This window comes from Nycticebus coucang, chromosome 8 (genome assembly GCF_027406575.1).
Source record: "Nycticebus coucang isolate mNycCou1 chromosome 8, mNycCou1.pri, whole genome shotgun sequence".
Classification (NCBI taxonomy): domain Eukaryota; kingdom Metazoa; phylum Chordata; class Mammalia; order Primates; family Lorisidae; genus Nycticebus; species Nycticebus coucang.
In genome coordinates, this window is record NC_069787.1 from 109,655,688 (window position 1) to 109,668,070 (window position 12,383).

The 12,383-nt window shown below is 37.3% G+C and overlaps 1 protein-coding gene across 2 annotated transcripts in view; it reads left to right on the forward strand.

The window, feature by feature from the left end:
• The window catches only part of TRPC1 (transient receptor potential cation channel subfamily C member 1), a 78,662-nt gene extending 69,186 nt beyond the window's left edge, over positions 1 to 9,476 (forward strand). For both annotated transcript variants that reach the window (XM_053598582.1, XM_053598583.1), the window contains 4 exons: positions 4,701 to 4,876; positions 7,188 to 7,389; positions 7,654 to 7,848; positions 9,004 to 9,476. In XM_053598582.1, coding sequence (XP_053454557.1) covers positions 4,701 to 4,876; positions 7,188 to 7,389; positions 7,654 to 7,848; positions 9,004 to 9,231 — 801 coding nt within the window. In that variant the 3' untranslated portion in view covers positions 9,232 to 9,476. The remainder of the gene's footprint in view (positions 1 to 4,700; positions 4,877 to 7,187; positions 7,390 to 7,653; positions 7,849 to 9,003) is intronic.
• Positions 9,477 to 12,383: the final 2,907 nt, after the last annotated feature.

Here is a 12,383-nt window from a genome sequence, read left to right on the forward strand (position 1 = left end):
CCCAGCTTATACAGTGTTAGAATCAGGACTTGGTGTTAATTAACCAAGTTAAAAAATGTAATTAACAATTACATTTTTCTTGGATATTCAGCTGTATATTCATTCTGCAATCCCCTGGTATGTTGGGAACTATTATATGAGACCACAATCCCTACTAATTGTATCCGGCCCCAAATTTCTAGTGAGAGCACTAAGATAAAACCACAAAATGATGTTTTTAAAAAGCACAAGGAGTTACAAGCAAGAATTCAGTTCCCACCTGTGCCATCTATTCATTCTGTTATCTAGAGCAATTTGCTCAATCTCTCTGAGCTTCGATTTTATCACTTGGGAGAATGGAGATAATGCTAACCTTTTTCACCCTATAGGATAGCCCAAACAAATGTGATAGTTCTTGAAAAGTAGTAAAGAATTAACAAAAGGCTTATAAAAGTGGTAATATAGTCAGCATTTTAATTAATATGCTAGGCTCTGGAGCTTACTAAGACATAGTGCCTGCTCTTAAGGATTGCTATAGGAAACAGATATAAATATTAGTATAAAGTGAAAAATACTATTTTAGAAATAACAGAATTTCTTTGGGAGCATGACTAAGGGAGAACCTGGAGAAAGTCAGGAAGATTCCTTGGAGGAGGTGGCATTTGATCTGAGCCTTGGAGCAATAAGAGCCTTGCCTTGACAAAGAACCAAGCAAGAGTAATATGCAGAAGCATGGAATCATAAAGCCTGGCACTCTCAGAAGAAGACAGAATGTCCTTTATACCTGAACCATGGTTTGGAGTTGGAGTGATAAAGCTGAAAAGGCTGCAAAGTCTCTGTGCCTGTAATTTTAACATTATCACACATGGAGCATGAGTGACTTGAGTAGATAGAACTTTTGGACAGATAATTATGACTTTATTCTGGAAGGATATTTGTAAGGAAAATGACTGGACATTGTCATTATTATTGTTTCCTTTTGCCAGCTACTTTAATAATTTAAAGAGCCTAATGATATCAACCTTTCCTCTATCAGGGACTTAGGTGATATTGTACATAGTACCCTATGTATTAGGTGTTTTGTGCTGTTAAATTATTTTCTAAGTCTTCAAAAACAGTATTAACAGATCAAAAGATATGATACAACACCTCTATTTTTATTTTTCAGTAGATTGTATTAATTTTCTCACACACAAATACTATTAATGCTTTTTCACCACATTAATGGTGGTGCTATTTTTTGATATTTGGTGCTATCTTTTAAATTATACTAACTTAGTAGTTTGCCTTAATTTCCATTTTTCAGGTTACCAAGAAAGATTTGTTTTCTCTGTGTGTGCTGCTAATAACTGCTATGTAAATTTTAGTACTTATATTTTAATTACTTCATTTCATAAATCTTCATATCTCAAGAAAAACTGCCAAGTAGTTTTAAATAAGTAAATACTTAAGAAAACATGATTATTATTACTTTTAAAAATACATAAATCTTATAATCTTTATTAGTCTAAAATAAATCCACTGTTTTTAGTTTTTGCCTTTCACATGGCTATGTCTTTAAGCCAGTGTTTACCTCAATGAAATCTATTGTACTACTTTTAAGTCTTCCATTTACACAAGAACTAATGTGCTTTTAAAAAACAAGTCATAGGCTTGGCACCTTGTAGCACAGTGGTTACAACTCCAGCCACATATACTGAGGGTGGCAGGTTTGAACCCAGACTGGGCCAGCTGGACAACAATGACAACTGCAACAAAAAATAGCCGGTCATTGTGGTCGGCGCCTGTAGTTCCAGTTACTTGGGAGGCTGAGGCAAGAGAATTGCTTGAAGCCAAGAGTTGAAGGTTGCTGTGAGCTGTGATCCCACGGTACTCTACCCAGGGCGACGTAGTGAGAGTCTGTCTCAAAAAAAAAAAAAAAAGTCATAAAATTTGTGGGGCTGTCATTTGGTATTGCTCACTTGATATTGAAATTAATTATACTTACTCTTTAAAACTTAGTTATGTTAAAGCTTCTATTTAGACTTTTTAAAATTAAAATTATATTGTACATGGTCACTCTTGGAAACCTTATTTACTGATAAGTTCACAGTGTCCAATCTTTCTTCAAAGGTAGTCTTCTGTAATGATCAAAATTTACTGTATTCTTACTGTCATAAGTTATTAAGTTCTCCACTAGCGTGGTATGGCTTTATTCTAAGCACTTATAGTTAGTAATTGATTTTCTTTTCCAAGGTGACCCAGTAAAGCTTTCATTGTTAATAGGGAAATCTATTTCTTCTTTTTCTCACATATTTTGTACCTTCTGATTCTGAACTTTTCCTGCTTCTTCTATTAGAATTTTGCAAGAGAACCAAGAAAGGGAAACATAAGGAAAAGTTCCACATAGCCTAGTGCACAAAAGTCAAGCATATGGGACTTCTCCACTATTACAGAGTCTGGGTTACTAGCTTGTGGTGTGCCTAAAAATTTTAACACACCTCTTATGCTCAATTAGCTGGCTCACGTTAGTGGGCTAGAAGAGCCAGTCCACTAGCCTGTGGCTACCACTTTATATCATTTAAAGTGGGTGTGTGGGCTTGGCACCCGTAGCTCAGTGAGTAGGGCATCAGCCACATACACCAAGGCTGGTGGGTTTGAACCTGGCCTGGAGCCTGCTGAACAACAATGATAACTGCAATAACAACAACAAATAGCCAGCATTGTGCTGGGTGCCTGTAGTCCCAACTACTTGTGGGCTAAGGCAAGAGAATCACTTAAGCCCAAGAGTTTGAGGTTGCTGTGAGCTGTGACACCATGACACTCTACCCAGGGCAACATAGTGAAACTCTGTCTCAAAATAAAATAAAGTGGGCGGGTGCTATGGTAGTAGGCTTGGATCAATTAGGAATTGTATTTGAAGCTGGACTTAATTATGTAAATTTGTGGGAAGGTTGTTTTTAAATATTTATTTTTGTATCTTGAAAGTAATAAATGCATACAGTAGAGAAGATTCAAAAGAATATAAAGTTAAAAAGCCTGTCTTCTATACCCTTAGTCCTACCTCCCTAACAGATAAGCACTGTTAATAATTTCTGTGTAAATTTCCAGAAATTTACACACGCATTAAACCTATATGAAATCTATATGAAACCTGTGTGAGAGCTATATTAAATCTGTATGAAAATATATATCTTATCTATAAATAGAAATGGGAGCCGTTTTATATATACACATATATATAAAACATTGTAAATATTACATGCATATTTATATAAAACATTATACTGTTTTTTTTAAAAATCAAGTACATCAAAAATAAATGAAGCACAGCCACATGTGCAGCATAGAAAGATGTCTTTAAGACTTGAAGTCAAAAAAGCGGGTATGAACACTATATATATGTATACACACACACACTCACACACACACATACACACCAGCATAGTAGATAAAATGTTTTTTTTTTTTTGAGACAGCGCCTCAAGCTGTTGCCCAGGGTAGAGTGCTGTGGCATCACAGCTCACAGCAACCTCCAACTCCTGGGCTTAAGCGATTCTCCTGCCTCCGCCTGCCAAGTAGCTGGGACTACAGGTGCCCATCACAACACCCGGCTATTTTTTGGTTGCATCTGTCATTGTTGTTTGGAGGGTCCGGGCTGGATTCGAACCCACCAGCTCAGGTATATGTGGCTGGTGCCTTAGCCACTTGAGCCACAGGTGCCGAGCCAATATACTTTATTTTTAAAAAAAAACAATATTTATGATGTTCCAATTTTTTATTGGTACATTAGGCCTTTTCTCAAATTTACATGTCTCTACTTCTTTTTTTTTTTTTAATGTGGTTTTTGGCCGGGGCTGGGTTCGAACCCGCCACCTCCGACATATGGGACCGGCGCCCTACTCCTGGAGCCACAGGCGCCGCCCAACATGTCTCTACTTCTAACAGTGCTTCAGTGAAAATCCTTCTGTGTGTGTGTATCTTTGTGTAGTTCTTATCTATTGGTAAAATTTCTTGGTAATTGATACAATTACTGGATCAAAAAAGTACAATCACATTATTTCCCAAATTTGTATGTCAATTTAAAAACCAAAAATTTATGAAAAGTACCTAAATCCTCAGATTTTGAAGGATTCTGAAGGAGAATGAAATTAGGCTTCCCTGTGCACTATCCATGTCTAAATTACAAAAACTACTCATTATTAATACTAGACAGTCTCATTTGGCTTGCATATATTACATTTTCTTAAAATAGACCCAAAGTGAAAGAAATCGATCATCTTGGCAAAAGAGATTAGGGCAGTCCTGGAGGAGGAAGTTCTGTCTTTCAGGAATTGATTTAGAATTAGTTGCAAAAATCAGATGAAATACTTTGTGTCATAATAATTTTGTATTTATAAATTTTAAGAAGTTATATAAATATAAGCATTTCCCTTTAGGTTTGAACAGGACATTGTCCTATATACCTTGCACATAGGCCTTTTTTCAAACTTACGTGTCTCTGCCTCTACCTTCACAGCAGCAAGGTCCTCTGTTGACCTGATCCAGATGGAATGTAGCACCCACAGTGTGGGCATAATTAAAATGGCTTTTTTTAGACTGCTGGATTTTTGTTGTTTTCAAAATGCTGAAATATCTCAACCAGATGGAATAAAGGGGGTGGTCTTCCTTTTATTGCTGGGTCTCTTAATATTTTGTTTTTCTGATAATTTTAATGAATACTAATATAATGTATTTCACAGATTTCAATGGGACAAATGTTACAAGACTTTGGAAAATTTCTGGGGATGTTCCTTCTTGTTTTGTTTTCTTTCACAATTGGACTGACACAACTGTATGATAAAGGCTATACTCCAAAAGAACAGAAGGACTGTGTAGGCATCTTCTGCGAACAGCAAAGCAATGATACCTTCCATTCGTGAGTGTCTTTTAAATTTTTTTTTGTAGAGACAGAGTCTCACTTTATGGCCTTCGGTAGAGTGCCGTGGTGTCACACAGCTCACAGCAACCTCCAACTCCTGGGCCTAAGCGATTCTCTTGCCTCAGCCTCCTGAGTAGCTGGGACTACAGGCGCCCGCCACAACGCCTGGCTATTTTTTGGTTGCAGTTTGGCCGGGGCCGGGCTTGAACCTGCCACCCTCGGTACATGGGGCCGGCGCCTTACCAACTGAGCCACAGGCGCCGCCCTTAAGTTTTTTAATTAATGTATTTCTGTCTTTCTACCATGTTCTATGTGAATTAGTTACTTACAGGAATGGAACTTGAACTATTCTTTAAGAAATTCCTTTTTAATATTCATAAACTTTAATAAATACTTATTCATTTTTATGAATCCTATAGTCATCTTTACATATAGAATCTTAAATGGTCAGTCCAAGTTATTATATTGGACTTCCCTTACTAATGTCTATCTTAAAAGGGAATTCTTGGTATTTTGTATGCTCTTACTATTTTGAGGAACTCTTGGTCAGTCCCATGTATTGTTAAGATGTTCAACAACTCTGCCCCTCAAGTGTTAAATGTCAGTAGAAACTCTCAGTCATAGCTACAACCAAAAACACTCTAATATTTCGACACTTTTTAAGAGGTCATTAGAAAAAAAAAAAAAGAATTGAGAAACATTAGAGCTTAATGAGTTAAGTTTTTTTTTCCTAATGTATCGAAAGAAAATGAACAACTAGTAAGGTAGATAAGATTCCTCCCCTCATTTTTAAATACAGTAATGGAGAAGGGGTGTGGAGTCACATATTTGTGGTCCTATTGTGTACCAACTATTCTTTAGTTTTTTTTGTGTGTGTCATCTTATTTTAAGATCAACCTGGATGCAGTGGCTCTCTCCTGTAATCCCAGTGCTTTAGGAGGCAGAGGTGAGAAGATTGCTTGAGGCCAGGAGTTCGAGACCAGCACTGGCCACATAGCAAGATTCAGTCTCTACAAAACATAAAAAAAGTTATTTGGGCATGGTGTCATGCACGTGTAGTCCTAGCTGCTCAGGAGGCTGAGGTGGGAAGATTGCTTAAACTCAGGAATTTGAGGTTACAGTGAGCTATGATCACACCACTGCACTCTAGCCCAGGTAACAGAGTGAGATCTTTTCTTAAAAATAAAGTAAAACAAAATAAAAAGAATAAGGTTAATGAATATGTGTTGATTTACCATAGAGTGTTCTAAATTCTGAGTGAATGAAGTATTAGTGCACAATACTGCCCTTGTAGAGCTTGCATTCTAGTGAGATGTTACAGGCAATAAAAAGATAAATGTATAGTATGTTACAGAATGATACAGACTAAAAAAACAAAGTTTGAGCTAAGTAATATATATGTGTGAGAGGATACACTTTTAGATAAGGGACTAGGGAGTATCCCAGAAAAGATGACATTCACATAAAGATCTAAAGCTGGTGAAGAAACAAGCATGAAGAAGGTACCTGGAGGAAGAGCATTCTCAGATGGAGGGAATAGCAAAGGCAAACACTCAAGAGATGAAAGCCTGACCAGCATGTTCAAGGAAAAGCCAGATGGCCAGTATGGATAGAATGTAGAGAATCAGAGGGAGAATTGCAGGAAATAGGTCAGAAAAGTAAAGGGGATCATGTAGGACCTTGTTAGCCTGGTAAGGATTTTGGGTTATTGAAACTGAGATCCGGCTCGGTGCCCTTAGCACAGTGGTTACGGTGCGAGCCACAAACACCAAACATGACGGGTTTGAGCCCGGCCTGGGCCAGCTAAGCAACAATGACAACTAAAACAAAAAATAGCCGGGCATTGTGGTGGGTGCCTGTAGTCCCAGCTATTCGGAAGGCTGAGGCAAGAGAATCTCTTGAGCCCAAGAGTTGGAGGCTGCTGTGAACTGTGACGCCATGGCACTCTACCAAGGGTGGCATAGTGAGACTCTGTCTCAAAAAAAAAAAAAAAGAAAGAAAGAAACTGAGAGCCATTTCATGGTTTTGAACAGAGAAGTGGCAAAATCTAATTGGATATTAACAGGATCCTGTAGATTAAAAAGGCAGCAAAGGGTTGAACAGTTAGGAGAATTTATTTTACTTTTGGTCTGTTTCTTTGTTTAAAATAGAAGCATATCTGTCCTGTAGAAATCAACCTTATTTATTTTATAAGATATTATACAAGGATTATCAATGTTTTATTTATGTAATTTTCTTATAATTGAATTACTCATTTTTGCTGATTGCTTTAATTTCCTTTTAAACAAAAATGTGATTATCTTTACAGGTTCATTGGCACTTGCTTTGCTTTGTTCTGGTATATTTTCTCCTTAGCACATGTGGCAATCTTTGTCACAAGATTTAGTTATGGAGAAGAATTGCAGTCCTTTGTTGGAGCCGTTATTGTTGGTACATACAATGTCGTGGTTGTGATTGTGCTTACAAAGCTGCTGGTGGCAATGCTTCATAAAAGCTTTCAGTTGATAGCAGTAAGTTCATTTTTAAGAAAATTTTATATTCTTGAGATCATACTAAGTATATGTAGTAGCTAAGGTAACCAAAGATTATAAGAATTGAAAAATAATATTTAAAAATTAAACATAGACTTTAAAATAGAAGTAATATATAATAATTGCAAATACTGGACCAAATTTTTATCTGCAAGGTATGGAAAAATATCCCCTTCCCATATGAGAGTGTGTGTGTGTGTGTGTATTCATATTCTATATTGCTTTTCAATTTGCCCCTTATAGAATCATGAAGACAAAGAGTGGAAATTTGCTCGAGCAAAATTGTGGCTTAGCTACTTTGAGGATAAATGTACATTACCCCCACCTTTCAACATCATTCCTTCACCAAAGACTATCTGCTATATGATTAGTAGCCTCAGTAAATGGATTTGCTCTCATACATCAAAAGGCAAAGTCAAACGACAAAACAGTTTAAAGGTAAGAAATTAGAAGATTGAATTACATCATAGAAGTTTTAACAGTTCCTAATCTCAGGTATTTCTTTTTTTTTTGGTTTTTGGCCGGGGCTAGGTTTGAACCCACCACCTCCGGCATATAGGACCAGCGCCCTACTCCTTGAGCCACAGGCACCGCCCCTTTTTATTTTTATTTATTTTTTTGTTTGTTTGTTTTGTTTTTTGGCAGTTTTTGGCTGGGCCGGGCTTGAACCTGCAATCTCTGGTATATGGGGCCAGTCTAATCTCAGGTATTTCTTTTTTTTTTTTTTTTTTTTTTTTTTGTAGAGACAGAGTCTCACTTTATGGCCCTCGGTAGAGTGCCGTGGCATCACACAGCTCACAGCAACCTCCAACTCCTGGGCTTAAGCGATTCTCTTGCCTCAGCCTCACGAGTAGCTGGGACTACAGCCGCCCGCCACAACGCCCGGCTATTTTTTGGTTGCAGTTTGGCCAGGGCCGGGTTTGAACCCGCCACCCTTGGTATATGGGGCCGGCGCCTTACCGACTGAGCCACAGGTGCCGCCCTAATCTCAGGTATTTCTTAAAGGCTAAATGTGCAGGGGTTCCTTAAGGGCTGTAACTGACTTTTTTCACTGCTGTATGCTTAATTCACAACACAGCATCTACTACAAAATAAGAATTTAGAAATACTTATTGAGAGTGATAAACAGTACTGAGTTTTTTTAGTTGTCGGATTCTTCCAACATATGAAATCTCATCTCGCAGTTTTAAAACATGGAAAATATTCAGAGTACCTATTCTGTCATTGTAGGTAAAGAATGACTACTACTTTTATTTCATATTTTTTTGATTCTTCTTGAAAGCTGTTCAAGAGAAATAAATTTTATATTTTTAAACCCACCTTATAAACTGAGGGTTGGAAAATTTCAATCTCTGCTTATAAATGGAGAGTTTCTAAAAATATTTTTTTTAAAACAAGATAACCATACAGATAAGTGAATAAAACAAATATGCCAGCTATATTCATTTTAAACATTTTGTACTATATAGTAGTGAAACTATGATCCGCTGAAGCATTAAAGGTGTGTTTGTATCTGTGAATATTTTTTAAAAATCTACCTCATTTAAGTATGTTTCTATATATCTTAGTATCATATTGTTATTTGTTTTGAAGGAATGGAAAAACTTGAAACAAAAGAGAGATGAAAACTACCAAAAAGTGATGTGTTGCTTAGTGCATCGTTACTTGACTTCCATGAGACAGAAGATGCAAAGTACAGATCAGGCCACTGTGGAAAATCTAAATGAACTGCGCCAAGATCTGTCAAAATTCCGAAATGAAATAAGGGATTTACTTGGATTTCGGACTTCTAAATATGCTATGTTTTATCCAAGAAATTAACCATTTTCTAAATCATGTAGAGAATAATTTTCAATAACAAATCTGAAAGACTGCACTTGGAGTTAAATTAACAAGATATATATTGAAATAAAGAATCATATAAAAGCCATTCTTTAAAATATTTGTTGGGTAAATATATGTTATGTAAAGTATGTATAGAAGAATAGCTTTTTTAAACCTTTAGTTAGCGGCTTTTTTGAGGAGCAAAACAAATTAAGTAGATAGATTTTGTTAGCATGCTGCTTGGTTTTTCTTTTCTTTCTTTTTTTTTTTTATTGTTTGGGGTTTATTGAGGGTACAAAGAGTTAGGTTACACTGAGTGTTAGAGTTAGGTTAGGTTGCATTTGTTAGATAAAGTCCCTCTTATAATTGTGTTCTACCCCCTAGAGGTGTGCCAGACACCGTGACTTCCCCTCCCCTTCCTTCCACCCCTCTCTCTCCTTGCTCATTCCCCAACCCTCCACCTTGCGTTAACTCATCTATTGCCTTCGTATTAGAATTGATTACATTGGATTGTTGCTTCTCCATTCTTGCCATGCTTTACTAAGAAGAATGTGTTCCACTTCCATTCAGATTAATACAAAAGATAAAAAGTCTCCATCTTTTTTAGTGGCTGAATAGAATTCCATGGTATACATATACCACAGTTTACTAATCCCTTCCTGGGTTGGTGGGCATTTAGGCTGTTTCCACATTTTGGCAATTGTAAATTGAGTTGTGATAAAACGTCTACTGCAAATGTCCTTACGATAAAAGAATTTTTTTTTCTTCTTGGTAGGTGCCTAGTAATGGGATTGCAAAATCAATCCCAATTGTGGTATATATACCCCAAAGAATATTATGCAGCCTTAAAGACAGATGGAGACTTTACCTAATGGAGGTCTAATTTGAATTCTTTGAGGATTCTCTATTCTTCCTTCCAAAAAGGTTGTATTGGTTTGCAGTCCCATCAGCAGTATAAAAGTGTTCCCTTCTTTCCACATCCACACCAGCATCTGTAGCTTTGAGACTTTGTGATGTGGACCATTCTCACTGGGGTTAGGTGATATCTCAGGGTGGTTTTGATTTGCATTTCTCTGATGATTAGGGATGATGAGCATTTTTTCATATGTTTGTTAGCCATTCATCTGTCTTCTTTGGAGAAGGTTCTATTTATTTCTCTTGCCCAGTGATATATGGGATTTTTTTAAATTAAATCATAGCTATGTACATTAATGCAATCATGGAGTACCATGTGCTGGTTTTATATACAATTTGAAATATTTTCATTACAGTGGTTAACATAGCCTTCCTGGCATTTTCTTAGTTATTGTGTTAAGACATTTTTATTCTACATTTAGTAAGTTTCACATGTACCCTTGTAAGATGCACCGTAGGTGTGGTCCCACCAATTACCCTCCCTCTGCCCATCCTCCCACCTCCCCTCCCTTTCCCTTTTCCCCCTATTCTTAGGTTATAGTTGGGTTATAGCTTTCATATGAAAGACATAAATTAGTTTCATAGTAGGGCTGAATACATTGGATACTTTTTCTTCCATTCTTGAGCTTCTTTGCTAAGACGAATATGTTCCAGCTCCATCCATGTAAACATGAAAGAGGTAAAGTCTCCATCTTTCTTTAAGACTGCATAATATTCCACGGTGTATATATACCACAATTTATTAATCCATTCATGGGTTGATGGGCACTTGGGCTTCTTCCATGATTTAGCAATTATGAATTGCGCTGCAGTAAACATTCTGGTAGAAATATCTTTGTTATAATGTGATTTGGGGTCTTCTGGATATATACCTAGTAGAGGAATTGTAGGATCAAATGGCAGATCTATTTTTAGATCTCTAAGTGTTCTCCAAACATCTTTCCAAAAGGAACGTATTAATTTGCATTCCCACCAGCAGTGTAGAAGTGTTCCCTTTTCTCCACATCCACGCCAACATCTCTGGTTTTGGGATTTTATGATGTGGGCTAATCTTGGGGAGTTAGATGATATCTCAAAGTACTTTTTGATTTTCATTTCTCTGGTAATTAAGGATGATGAGCATTTTTTCATACGTCTGTAGACCGTGCACCTGTCTTCTTCAGAGAAGTTTCTCTTCAAGTTCCTTGCCCAGCCTGTGATGGGATCACTTGTTCTTTTCTTGCTAATATGTTTGAGTTCTCTGTGGATTCTGGTTATTAAACCTTGGTCGGAGACATAACTTGAAAATATCTTCTCCCATTCTGAGGGCTGTCTGCTTGCTTTATTTACTGTGTTCTTAGTTGTGCAGAAGCTTTTTAGTTTGATCAGGTCCCAGTAGTGTATTTTTGATGCTGCTTCAATTGCCTGGGGGGGTCCTCCTCATAAAATATTTGCCCAGGCCGATTTCTTCAAGAGTTTTCCCTGCACTTTCTTCTAGTATTTTTATAGTTTCATGTCTTAAGTTTAAATCTTTTTTTTTTGTTTTTTGTAGAGACAGAGTCTCACTGTACCGCCCTTGGTAGAGTGCCGTGGCGTCACACGGCTCACAGCAACCTCTAACTCTTGGGCTTACGCAATTCTCTTGCCTCAGCCTCCCAAGCAGCTGGGACTACAGGCGCCCGCCACAATGCCTGGCTATTTTTTTGTTGCAGTTTGGCCGGGGCTGGGTTTGAACCTGCCACCCTTGGCATATGGGGCCAGCGCCCTACTCACTGAGCCACAGGCGCCGCCCTTAAGTTTAAATCTTTAATCCACTGATAGTCTATCTTAGTTAATGGTGAAAGGTGTGGGTCCAGTTTCAGTCTTCTACAGGTCGCCAGCCAGTTCACCTAGCACCATTTGTTAAATAGGGAATCTTTTCCTCACTGAATGTTTTTAATTGGCTTGTCGAAGTTCAAATAACACTAAGTGGCTGGGTTCATCTCTTGGTTCTCTATTCTGTTCCCTACATCTACCTCTCTGTTTTTGTGCCAGTACCATGCTGTTTTGATCACTATCAATTTATAGTATAGACTGAGGTCTGGTAGCGTGATTCCTCCTGCTTTGTTTTTATTTCTGAGTAATGTCTTGGCTATTCGAGGTTTTTTCTGATTCCATATAAAATGAAGTATTATTTTTTCAAGACCTTTAAAGTATGACAGTGGAGCTTTAATAGGGATTGCATTAAAATTGTATATTGCTTTGGGTAGTATGGA